Here is a 13980-nt window from a genome sequence, read left to right on the forward strand (position 1 = left end):
GTTACGTGCGTGGTGTGGCGTGGTGTTACGTCGCAGTGTGGTGGGATTAGGGAATTTGCTGGGTTCGGGTGCAGCAGGGTGCAGGCAGTTCGGGTGCCCGTGGAGCGCTGAAGCACTCTGCTCGTGGAAGGTTTGCAGAAAATAACTTTGAACAATGTAATGTAAAGAAAAATAAATATAGACTTTATTTAATAGTGTACTCGTTGTTGACTCTAATTGTAAGCTCTGAGAATTCTATCTGCCTTGTATTTGCCTCGTCCTGAAGTTTTATCTTCTTCCAGCATCCATTTCCTTAGCCAATAGGAAAATTCGGATCTTCCAGCTGGACGTTGATTCGTCGGGTGGCTCGTCTTCGGTTGCTGCTCGATGGTGATTGGTGGTGGAGGTGCCTCAATAGCGCGCGCACGAGAGTGGAGTACACGCGAGGGTGAAGGCCCGTCAAATCAAGGGTCGTGGGACCGAGCGAGAGAGAGGTCCGAGGGAGTTCCAAGAGGTCCTTGACTGAGAATTTACGACTTCCCGTCCTTGACCGATTCTAGACTTCGACTGCCTATTTATGCGAAATTGGAGAAGCTCCTCCAAGAGTTACATGACTTTACCTAAATTCCTCGATTAGTCTCGCCCATCTGGTTTCGTCAAGGATCTCTGTGGAAACCTCTTGTTTCCCTACTTATTCTAAGCCCAAGCTATCGTGCCCGAATAAAGAATATGTATATGTATATGAAATACGCGGCTTTGACCTAAACGTTATGCTTTATATTCAAATTTCCCTCTCAGCGCCATTAATCGAACCTATATTGCGGTACGCTATCGTAACTATGTTCGCGTGATCAACGGGTCACGCTGTACATATAATACAAGTATATTTATTCATTATTTCGTAAAGATTCGGAAAAAGGTGTACATTTGTTGCATAAAGAATTGTAAAGCGGACCCTACACGGTCAATCAGGAATGACAGTCTGATTGAACCATAGACATAATATATATTATATATATATATATATTTATTATATTATATTATATATTATATCCATATATGTCTATGGATTGGACAGTCAGACTGTCAATCCTGACTGATCCTGACTTCAATCACGAAGGACCCTATCAGCACCTATCAGTCAGACTGACAGTATTGAATGACAAAATTTTTTATAACCAAGAAGTCGCAATGTCTTCTAAAGAGAAAGCCTGTTTGGCGATTATTTTAGCATTGGGAACCAAAAAAAAATCAAAAGGTCAATATGGACATATGGATGAAGGAATCGACCAATATCAGTGGATGCCAGCGGGTACAATTTTTCTCGCGCATGCACGTCCAAAACAGTAACGTATCTATGATGAGGCGATGATGTAGCAGAGCCCTGAGGCAGCTATATCAGCGGGAATGTACCGAAACAATCTGTTCCGAATAAAAAGACTCCTGGACGTGTCCTACGAGTTACAAAATATACAGAAGTACACTTATCATACATTCGTTTTTTATAATCAAATCATATCAATTTCTTAAAATTCTGCGGGCGCTCAAGGTGCCACATTTTCTCGAGAATCATACTTTACTGACGTTAAAATCGCCGCGCATGCGCGAGAAAAGGTGACCCGTGCAACAGTGCAACCCGCCATCCCGCCCAATATCCCAACACTGCTAACTGCTACTGCTCTAAATATGATAGAAAAACCGTAGCCGGCAAATCCTACAATTTGAATTCCGAGCAATTGTAGATACAAAAAAATCATTGTTTGAGGTTTAAAAGTAAAAATTCATATTGTTTTGTCAAATTGATGAATATCGTACAAGAGTTTATTGAATTGCTTGTAAAGGAATTTAATTCTAATTAGACTGTCTTCATGCAAAATGTTATGAAAAGTATTATACATATAGGTACGTAGCTGTATATGTAGATAACACTAATATAAATAGGGACGCCAATGGCAATATATTATCACAACCTCGTCTGTGATACTATTTATCATTCTATTTAGTTGTGAAGTTCATGCTTTTGCAATGGCGGAAATATACTGTTCCTTTCGGTGTGAAATAAATTGTGTGGTTGTACTATATTAAAAGCTGGTTAAGCAGTTGTTGGTAGGCTATAAGTACGATAAAAATAGGATTTTAACAACGTACCTTAAAATTACAATATCAAAGGAAGTCTAGTCGTAAATATTATTTAGAGAAGGTATGTATCAAAGTTGCACATTCTTCTTATATTTCTGATAATATTGTATTTTATACAATTTTATTTCATTTCTTTTTTTTAACTTTATAGTATTCTTTTTATTTTATCATATATGTGTATAAAACATCCAGAACAACAATGTTTTAGTATTCAACACTGGAATGACCACAACAAAGTTTTTGTACACGTTTCGCGATTATTTTGCACGATAATTGCAAATATCAAGTTTCGTCGAATTCTTTACAAAATTTGGATTATTTGGATTATTTGTTATAACCCTTTACACTCGGATCTATTTTAATTCGAAAATTAAACATTTCTTCCAACCTAGAATATAATTCCATTCTATTAATATATTATCTTTTTATATATAATACCTCATACAATACTTAAATGTTTAGTAGTTGATTAGATACCAACATGTTTAAGTTTACAATTTTCAGTTTACCACTCGGGTTCTAAGAGTTAAATATTAGGTTGGAAAGAAAGTTCTTGCGGTTTTTAACTATTAAATTCAAATGCACATATCTCAGCTTGAACAAAACTTTATTAATCAAAGTAAAGACCATTGCAATCAATGCACTTTTGCCAACGAGAAACAAGTTTTGTTATTCCGGTTGAATAAAATTCTGGAGTCCTGGAACCACTTTTTTAAGCACCTCGACAACTTCTTGCGCAAGAAATGCTTCAAATCGCAGAGAGATGCTGGAACAACATTCAACGAGTTTGTCACCTCCAGGACTCCAGACTTTTATTCAACCGGAATAACAAAGCTTGTTTCTCGTTGGCAAAAGTCTTTATTTTGATTAATAAAGTTTTGTTTGAGCTGAGATATGTGCGTTTGAATTTAATAATTAAAAACCGCAAGAACTTTCTTTCCGAACTTTCTTTCCAACATAATCTAAAATACCTGAAAGTATCTGTCAATTTTTATAGAATTTTGGAATGACCCCAGAGCGATACTTCATAGTCTGATTGAATACGATACCACTCAAGGGATATCCATTGAGTATTAATTAAAATAGTTCCATATATATATATATTTTGGATATTGTTCTTCATTCTAGGTCAAATAATAAATAGAAAATGCCGCAGATAAGAAAGAAATATCGGAAAGTGACGAGGGTTATGGACATTAGAAAAAGAGCACAAATCATGAAATATAAATCGTATGTTCCCTGTAAGTCTGTATAGTTAAGAAATTGCTATTCTCTAGTAAAATTGATTGTTAACAGTGGAATACGTTGTGTGTTACAGTATGCGAAAAATTAAAGACAAACAACAGTTCATTAGCAAAAGCACTGTCCGAAGAAAAACAGGAGTGCCAGTTATTATATTCTCAAAAGATTGCTTTGATCGCGGAGGTACAAGATTTAGTATCAGCGTGTAATAAACGAGACGTAAGTAAAATATATACAGTAGGACGTCAATTATCGGAACTAGTTGGGACCGAGGCGGTTTGGAAAATCGAATTGTTCCTATAATCGAGGTTCGGATAATTGACGATCTACTGCAGGCCTGGATGACGCTGGCCCGCGGAACAGATGTTGCTGCTACTCCTCTTCGGGTTCGTGTTGAAGAAAATGTCAGAGTGGACGTGGTGAAAGTAGCCACATCTGTTCCGTGGGCCAGCGTTGCCCAGGCCTGATCTACCGTACAAAGGTTCGTGTCCATCTGAGATTCTTGTCGATAGTTGCTCTCGAGAGTACTCTCAATTTGTGTGTCCATATGAGAGTACTTCAGAAATTGTTCGCTCTTGGAGATGTAAGTAAAATATACAGAGTGGTTCACCAGATATTACCACCTCGATTTTCATAATTATTATTATTCGCAGCAAAGAATATTTATGTAAGGTTCAGTGGTTTCGAGAGATGCATACTTTGAAGTTGTGTAGAAGAGATACCAAGGTAATTGGTATTTTTTTAAAAATGGGATCATATGTTTTTCCCTGCACCAATCAATAAAACTTCATATTCTCTACAAAAAAGTATTAGCCTATTAATATCAAAAAACCATCAGTTAAGGAGAATATTTTGATTTTAGTGTTGCTATGAAATCACGACTCTTATAATAATGATGTAATGATTTCATTCACAGAAAAGGTTCGAATATAGCGACCGTTTGCATCGCAACATTTTCTGAATTGAGAAAGTAATGATTGTTTTACATTATGTAATAAAACTGGTGGTATGTTATTGCATTCAGTGATGATATGATCTTTCATATTATTTTTCAAGTAACCCCATAAGAGAAAGTCGAGGGGTGTTAAATCAGGTGTGATTTTGCTGGAAAATGAATGGGACCACCTCGTCCTATCCAACGATTCGGAAATATTCGATTTAATGCATTTCTTGTTAATCTTTCGTAATGAGCAGAAAAATCATCCTGTTGGAGCCACATGGTGAACCATCCTGTATACTATAGGATGTCAATTATCCGAACTAGTTGGGACCGAGGTGGATGGAAAATCGAATTGTTCCCATAATCGAGGTTCGGATAATTGACGTTCTACTGTGTAAAGGTACGTACTCTCAATTTTTGTGTCCATTTGAGAGTACATACTTCAGAAATTTTTTCTCTCGGAGATTTACGCGAGAGTCAACTCTCAGATGAATTTCGGTAGTTATATAAGTAGACAGCGGACTTTATGCATTTATGACAAAACTTAATAAGTGTAATTTAAAACAGTAGAAATATTAGAAGAATTTAAAAATACTGTTATATTATTTTCAACCTATTAAACATATCAACTTTGTTGCAAAACAGGTAGAACATTTAGAACATAAAGATCCACTGTCTAATTATAAGAATGCTCATGAACAGAATTGATGCGCCTAAGTTTGCTGCAATTGTTGCAATGTACTTAATAAGAAAAAAAGAAATATTCCAAAAAGAGGAAATGCTGTATATTGTACAAACAATACTACTCCTGGAGTTTAATTTCTATATATTTAACAATATATAATAATAATTTGGTTAATGAATTTTTCCATAGAAATCGAAAAGATCAGTGTGGACATATAAATATTTTTCGGCCCGTTGTTCGATTTATGTACAACTCTCATTAATATTTGGACGCTCTCTAAAAAAAAAACGATAACTTTTTAAATATTGGACCACACGATTCGAACTTTTTTGGGAAGCTAGAGCAATTAGTTTACTACAGGATGTGAAAAGAAATTTTTTCGAAGATTGCAATTGGTCGGAATTATAGAGAAAATAATAAAAATTGTATTTTACAACTTTTTTTATATTTAAAAAGTTATCGGTTTTTTGAGAGCGTCGTCATATTAGTGGGTGTCACTGTATACATATGTATATGTATACGTATAATGGTAGTGAAAACTAACTAGAATACTCTCAGTTATACGAATGGCGTTCGTATAGCTGATAGTCGTTCGCCGAGAAAAAATTTGAACGTGTCCATTTGCGAATTTCAACTTTCTGTTCGCTCTCTAAGCATTTTTTCGTACACACTGACGAATTTGAATCTCGAGAGTAACTCGCGATAGTTCTACTCTCAGATGGTCACGTACTGTGAGTATATACAAGCATTCTGTAAATGCAATGTTAATATCTAATATATGCTTCAGGCCGTGATAATGAACATTTCCAATAATTCTAAAGAGATGCTTAAAATGTTGGTATCAATGACTGGTTACTTGACGAGTACAATTTCCATGTGTCAGGAATACACATCTGCCAATACAAATACACCTTACAGTTCCATTGGGAGTAAGATTTTTCAGAAGTTATATTTCATATTCTGCTGGTAATGTTAACGCTGCTATTAAGCATTAGAAAATGATTTTAGGGAGAGACTCGCATAGAAGGGTGTCGACAAAATCACCGACTAAAGGAGTTGTGAAACCTATGGTTAGCGGGCACACCATAACAAAACCCACCATTAATTTGAGTCGAGTAAATATGCAAGACATTAATAATGCATCAAACTTAAGTGTGATACCAGAAGTAGTCACACCTCCGAGAACTCGAGAAACAAACAGCCTGAGGTCTCCTGTATCTGTTGCTGTGAGACAACGTAGATGTGTAAGTATTCGGACAAAATTTTAGGAGGTAGACTCGTTTCAAGGATTGCCAGGGTGCGGGATGCACCTTTCCTTCATTTCCTCCTCCATTGCCCAATTTTCCCGTCCACCTGTCACTATTCCTCCTATTGCTCTTCCTTTCTTCGCCCTCTTTTCTGCTATCTGGCATTGCCATATAAATCCTTTCGGTAGCTTTTCCTTACTAAAAGCTGTATTTTGCAACTTTTTTTATGTGGGCTTATTTGGAAAATGCAGATAACACTCCAGTCAGCCGGGCCTGCCTCGAGCAGATATCAAGCACAGCCTGCAATCGTACGATGCCAGCAGATGGCGAGCATTACGCTGTCAAAACTCGATTTTGGACAACGCACCCTGCCACCATAAAGCGATACTTATTCGGACGCAGAACTATGCTTTATGTAGGGTGTGCCGGCACAAGCTGCGGGCAGATGTTAGGGCAGGCCTGCCCCCAAATCTGCCCTCGTTTAAGAGGACAGCACGGTCGCACTAATGTGGCGAATGCCGTTATACACTAATATTAGTGCCACCGACGAGAATACCTCGTCTGTGTTAGTGCGACACAGGCAGAATCCAGGATCGTGCTTACCTCTTAAACGAGGGTAGATTTGAGGGCAGGTCTGTCCTAATATCTGCCCGCTCTTTCTGCCAGCAGAAAGCGATACTTCTGCGCACGCAGAGGCCCGTCTAAAATCGAGCATTTTGCTTACTGGCACGTTTCATAGATCTGTACCAATTAACACGTTCCGCGCCGAGTCGCGTTTACTCGACAATTGAACAAACTTACGCGTTTTGTTCTAAACTGCATTTTTTATAATGCCCCCTTCTTTTGGTGGAAATACATTCCACAGTGTTAAACTTGTTATAAAATATACGTTTTTAGCGCATTAAGTATGCCAGTGTGGTAAACGTGGCACAGAACGTGTTAAACATATTCTGAAAATTTCATGAAAATCGGTCAACGTTGCAATAAGATAGAAACGGTTAAAGTTAGTAAAAATGGCAATTTTTCACGATTTTCAGCCTCTTAACGGAATAAATCTAAGGATCCTTACATCTTTCAATGTCTGTCGTTTTTTCCCCGCATCAACCGATTTCGATGAAATTTTTACAATGCATATAATTGACACAGATCTGCAAAACGTATTCTTTAAATTTTCAATATAGACCTACATAAAAAAGTTATAAAATGGAACTTTTAGTATTTTCTCTACAATTCACATCGTGTAGTAAATTAATTGCTCTGACTTCTCAAAGAAGTTCAAATCATATAGTCCCGTGGTCGGCAAACTACGGCTCGCGAGCCACATGCGGCTCTTTAGTCACTTGAGTGCGGCTCTTCCACGAATGACGTGTTTAAAATGAATCTATTTTACTTTAACTTAATAGTATTTTAATACAATTTTCAGTCAGTCACTGTGTTATATCTAAGTTCAAATAAAGAGCAATTTCTACTCTATTTGTATCAATAGACTGCGGATCATTATGCTAAATAAAAATTGTCTGCATCGATTTCCTTAATGATTCGAATAGAGGAGAAAAATTTGCCATGTCCAATTCTAAAAATTTTCAAAATTCTATTCAATTTTGCTATAAATGGGTAAATATCCTCATTTTATTTATCAATAATTAATATTATTATAAAGTATATCTAATTTTATTCAGAGTTCCTAATTTTAACCGAACTTCTACAAACAGGGTTCTTGTAAAGAAATTTGGCTCTCGAAAGAAATCTAAATCGTTGCACTGCTGATATTTGGCACTTTTGACTAATGAATTTGCCGACCACGGGTACAGGTTTTGCACTCCAAATTCACCCTTCTGGAAGTCAAATACACCCTTTTGCAAATCAATTTCACCCTTTTACAAATCAATTTCACCTTTTCGCAAATCAATTTCAACCTTTCAGAAATCAATATTTCAACTTTCTACAAAGTGTTTTTAAGTAAGTTTTTGTAAAAGAAATCAAAATCAAATTTAAATTAATTGTTAAGAACTTGAAAATTTTATCTATATTGCAAAGACATATGTATGTACATGAAATGCTTAATTGATAAATAGTAATTACCAATTCATTAACTTGAAAATGAATAAAACTGAAAACTGTGTGTAGATATGTACAGTAAGGAGCATAACTGATTCTACACACTTTAAATCAGAACAACTTTTTTATGAATGGACCAAACGACTCCAATTTCTCTGTAAGGCTAGAAGAATTAGTTCAGTAAACGATGTGTAAAAAATATGTTGACAAAAAGCATTTGGACGGAATTGTGAAAAACAATAGTAAAAATTGATTTTTACAACTTTTTTAGCTGGGCCAATAACGAAAATTCAAAAGATGTGTCTGGTCAACTGGTATAAATTATATACGCTCTGAAAATTTCATTGAAATTAGTTAATTGGTTTGCGAATTATAAACGATCAAAAGTGTTAAAATTGCAATTTTTTAAGATTTTCGGCCTTTTTACCACTTTTGATCGTTTATAATTCGTATACCAATTAACCAATTTCAATGGAACTTTCAGAGCGTATATAATTTGTACCAGTTGACGAGACACATTTTTAAAATTTTCGTTATTGGGCCAGCTAAAAAAGTTGTACAAATAAATTTTTAGTATTGTTTTTCACAATTCTCTCTCTCTCTCTCTGTCCAAATGTATTTTTTCAACTTATTTATTAGACGTCATTTACTGAGCTAATTCTACTAGCCGTACAGAGAAATTTAAGTCGTTTGGTCCATTCATAGAAAAGTTATTCTGATTTAAAGTGTGTGGAATCAGTGTTATGCTCCTTACTGTATATATATTCATTCTAGCCATTTTCTGATTAATAAATTTCAAAAATGAAAGTACGTATGTATTTATTGAAGCGTATCGAGTATTGACTCTTACGTTTTCCTCGCAGTAATGACACCATTCACGCGGGTGTCTAAATAAATATATAATGTAATTTAAATGAGTAAATTATTAATTTTAAATATTCTTAATGGGTGAAATTGATTTGCAAAAGGTTGAATTTGAGTTACAAAAAGGTGAAATTGATTTGCATACAGTTGAATTTGACTCGCAAGAATTTGTAGTGCGAATATATATACAGGGTCATCCGTTTTTAAACGGCCAAACGTTAACCAGCTGTAGAGGACCCCAAATGGAACAACTCTTACCCCTATCACTTTTTTTGTTTCGGCCTTGATTTCCAGATAATTGCAAAAAACCATCATTTTTTGAGTTTACATAAAATTAAATATCTCAGGATTCCAATGACGAATCTTCATGGTTTTTCCTTTGTTTAGTTTAAAATAAGTAGGGGCATCTTTTTTATTGAATAATCTTTTTTGTATGACCTTCGGATCATGGTTTTTTTGGCGTGGGGCACACCGTGGAGCCTGAAAGAAATAAGTCGGAAAGTGGCGGTGTGCCCCACGCCAAAAAAACCATGATCCGAAGGTCATACAAAAAAGGTTATTCAATAAAAAAGATGCCCCTACTTATTTTAAACTAAACAAAGGAAAATCCATCAAGATTCATCATTGGAGTCCTGAGATATTTAATTTTATGTAAACTAAAAAAATGATGGTTTTTTGCAATTATCTGAAAATCAAGGCCGAAACAAAAAAAGTGATAGGGGTAAAAGTTGTTCCATTTGGGGTCCTCTACAGCTGGTTAACGTTTGGCCGTTTAAAAACGGATGACCCTGTATATAGTCCAATACTTGAAAAGTTATCGGTCTTTTGAGAGTGTTCAAATATTAATGGGAGTCACTGTACATGCTGGCGAATAATGCAAATTACACCTCGTGAAGATTGACTTTTTATCTAGCGTCTAGAGTTGTTTTATCAAGCACTGAAAAACCCCATCTTTGAGAAGGAGCATCCCGCACGCTTGCACTCCTGGAAATGCGAGTCTACTCCTTTAAGTTCAAATCGAAACATTTAAATAACTATACTATGAATATTCAATTATTTTATAGGATACTGACCGCACATGTAGACTGCCAGAAAGACTGACCGTTGTTAGTTCACCAAGAAGTAGTGGTACGTTACATTACTAATAATGAATTACGCAAACATGATCATAATATTTATTCGTTTCTAGAAGAAAACGAACGAAGATTGAGCAAAAGAAGTAGCAGACATTCTGGAAGAATGTCAGGAAAGCATTCCAGATCGAAGTCCGGTAGACTTTCCGGAGGTAATAGTACGCGGTGTAGTATCGGAAATTTTGAATGCATAAGAAGCCCCACTGTGAAACTCAACGATGTCTCAAAATTTCTACAAAATTCTCAAAGCATCAATATTCGATTGGTTCGTGTTTTTTTTTTCTTATTAATTTCCTTTGTCTGGCGTGAAACTGTGGACGATTCAATTGAGATTTGCTTTTTATTTTTGTTGTAGTTAACAGAGACGAGGAAGATCGAAACCGATGAAGCGAGTGTTCATGCAGAAAATAGTGACGATTTAAATCAAGATGATGCTCAAGATGATTCCGAAATTAGCGTTACAATACCAGAAACACCTCCATCTGACACATCAGTAGAGACCAACGAAAAGACCGTCGTAAATAATGTAGAGATTCTTCGTGAATCGGACGATAAAAATGAACAGAACTCTACAACAGCGCAGGATTCTTCATCGAATTATGATGATCCTCTTGAAGGACCAAGTTGGTTATTCAACAATTTCCAAACTGTGCCTTGTAATATAAATATCGAGAAGAAGACTGATGATATAAATGTTTCTATTGATAATAGTATGTCTAGATCTTTGGTAGTAATAGAGACAAGCGATGAATCAGACGACGAAAAGCCTATGGAAGAATCGCAGTCACTATTAAGCGAACAGGAGAGTAAATTAACTAGCTTCTCTGAATCTGTTGAACAAGAGAATACTGAAAATGATAGTGTCAGTAGTCAAGATGTAAGTAACGACACTGGTTGTGATATATTCGTTCCGTCTACTCCAAAGGATACTAATCAGAAGGAACATAAAACCGAGAGTGAACCGGCACAAAATTTGGCTAATTTTGTTACGCTAAGACGAGGCTGTCCTGTAGAGGAGGAAGAGGACGAAGATGATTTTACTTTGATGTTTGTGCGCAATCCACGTGACATGCAGTTCGACATAAACGATTTAAAGTTTCCAGAAATAGAAGAGTCCACGCTAAAGCCAATAGCTTCGGTTGAACCAGAACCAGAAGTAACAACTACGCTTCGTAAAATATCTCAAATCTGCCAAATACCGTCGATTACGAACAAGAGTATAGACGAATCTGTGTTCAATTATTCCACGGTGAATTTGCCTTTACTAGTGAATAATGAATACGATAATAAAGAAAAATCAGATCCTACGCAACGGAAGAAAAAAGCGAAGACCATACCTTTGAGGGATTCGGATGATTTTATCGATGCTGGAACAACGATAAAAAAACAAACCGGCCAAACAAATAAGAAGACTAAATCTGCAGGTCAGGATCCGAGTGCTGCTAAAGTGGTATTGCAGAAATTGGACAAATCCGATGTGAAATCGAGGACACCTTCTCCGGAGGAGCTAAGCAATTCCAGTCTATCACTGTACGCATATAAATTTCACTTTAAAGGAATCATCCGGTCAAAATGTTGAGAAAACAGGCGGTTTCTATTATTTCTTTTTTTTAAAGATGTTACATACATATTTTCGACAATAACGAAAAATATTCTGAATTCTCTTGGATGGTTTTAATAACTTTTTAAATATTGACATTTTGACTTCTTATAAATTCGAAAACAATTCTTAATTAGATTAATATTAGACATATATACAGGGTGTCTCAGCTAAAGGAGGCCACCTAAATATCTCCTTCATTTTTAATGGCACAAAAAATATGTAAGTATGGTATAACTTAAATGGTATCGAAAGAGGAATATCATAGAAGAACAATTTTTTTCCCCAGTTATTTTTCATAGTTTTTTCAAGGTGGCCGTTATTTTTTTGTGCCATTAAAAATAAAGGACATATTTAGGTGGCCTCCATTAGCTGAGACACTCTGTATATTCTTTTAATGTAATATAAATATCTACAATATTCTTACCACAGCAACAAGACATCTTTACGTGGAGGAGACTTGAGTGATTCAGAAAATAGCAATGCTAGCACAGATAGTATGCCTGCTGTACCTCGATCTCGAAGGAAGCGTGTTACGAAAAATATGCAGGAACCCAGCTTGAGAAAGTAAGGGATTAAATGTCTAAAAAATGTCTAGCAGACTAAGATTGGTCTAGCGGCCCCACCTACAATTTTTATTGATATTGTGTGGAAAACAATGGTTTTAGGTTATGGAAGACAAACCCCTAAAATTTTAAGTCGCTAACCCTTCGTATAAGGATGATATGAGGGTAAATACCCTTAACTGTATCATTTTTTTTCTCGGTTGTTGATTAAGATATTCAGATAAAAAAGAAACGAAAATACTCGAACTTACCTCCTTCATATCATACATTTTTTTCACCATTGTGATCAAATTATTAAGGGTAGAAAAAGATCATTTAATTTTTTAGGGGTGGGAATTGCAAGCAACCCTTCGAGTGACCACTTCCAAAAAATTCAAGAACAATGTTCTGTTGCTTATCTAACATAGAAAAAAGTTTCAAGATGGTCGGATTGGTGGAACATAGTTAAATATTGAAAAACAAATGAAATAACGGTATTTTTGTACCGTAATGGTATTTTTTATTACGGATTCGGATTTTATGCGAAAAAACAAGAAACTTTTGTCTGAAACATTTTTTCAAGAAATGTCATTTTATGTCCTTTATGTAACTTTCAAAATTACACAGATAATGAAAACATTATTTCGCCAATTTTATCTGAATATCTTAATCAACAACCGAGAAAAAAAATGATACAGTTAAGGGTATTTACCCTCATATCATCCTTATACGAAGGATTAGCGACTTAAAATTTTAGGGGGTTATCTTTCAACCTAGAACCATTGTTTTCCACACAATATCAATAAAAATTGTGGGTGTGGCCGCTAGACCAATCTTAGTCTTGTGTACAATCTTATTACTGACTGGTAATTGCTCTTCGTTTCAGAAAATTACGAAGGAACTCTTAATGAAAGGATATGTCAAACGCTGGACCTCAGCGATTTTATACAGTTGACGTGTTTTTTTTCTATGTTTGTAATGTAAATAATTATATATAATTACAGAAATGTAGAAATAATGTAGAAATTTTTATATTTTAACTGGTTTAACGTCTATGATATAATCCGTTCATACATGAATCTTTCTGCTTCCATCGCACATTTTTACCGAATCAGCCACTATTCATCATTTACAGAATATCTCTGTTCGCGACGTTGTCGTAGCTTCGATAATTTGGCTTCCTCACTCGTAGTATTCTTGTTGTACATATATTTTGTACCCTTCTATATGTTGCCAGAAATAAATATGAAGTATTTAACACGTGTTAAAACCTTTAAATCCTTTAAGCAAACACAGTGTTTGATTCAGGACATTTCCTAGCGTAGTTCAGCTGTGTCAATCAAGTTCCTCAAGTTCCTCAAGTGAGATCAGCAGGATATCTCGGAGGACGTTGTAGCTATCAAAAAAGTGTCCCTACAAAAGTTGTTCGGTATGACGGGCTACATTACATAGTATTAATTGTTCTCTTGTGGGTGGAGTGATGGAGGACATTTCAAGGTCACCTTGATTTTTTTTAATGGAATGTTCTATTTTTTATACCATAGATCG

At 35.5% G+C, this 13980-nt stretch overlaps 1 protein-coding gene across 3 annotated transcripts; it reads left to right on the forward strand.

Annotated features, from left to right (window-relative positions):
• Positions 1 to 1610: 1610 nt before the first annotated feature.
• Positions 1611 to 13690, forward strand: LOC143218291 (uncharacterized). 3 transcript variants are annotated; one of them, XM_076443413.1, is made up of 10 exons: positions 1611 to 2179; positions 3247 to 3359; positions 3437 to 3579; positions 5773 to 5914; positions 5994 to 6229; positions 10219 to 10282; positions 10347 to 10552; positions 10643 to 11817; positions 12320 to 12454; positions 13319 to 13690. In XM_076443413.1, exons 2-10 carry the CDS (start codon positions 3266 to 3268, stop codon positions 13338 to 13340), a joined length of 2217 nt encoding a protein of 738 aa, XP_076299528.1. In that variant the 5' UTR covers positions 1611 to 2179; positions 3247 to 3265; the 3' UTR covers positions 13341 to 13690. The 3 variants fall into 3 exon arrangements, with proteins under 3 accessions (XP_076299528.1, XP_076299527.1, XP_076299529.1); XM_076443412.1 differs by having other exon boundaries at positions 1612 to 2179; positions 10344 to 10552; XM_076443414.1 differs by lacking the exons at positions 1611 to 2179; positions 3247 to 3359; positions 3437 to 3579 and having other exon boundaries at positions 5800 to 5914; positions 5981 to 6229; positions 10344 to 10552.
• Positions 13691 to 13980: the final 290 nt, after the last annotated feature.

This window comes from Lasioglossum baleicum, chromosome 19 (assembly GCF_051020765.1).
Source record: "Lasioglossum baleicum chromosome 19, iyLasBale1, whole genome shotgun sequence".
Lineage (NCBI taxonomy): Eukaryota > Metazoa > Arthropoda > Insecta > Hymenoptera > Halictidae > Lasioglossum > Lasioglossum baleicum.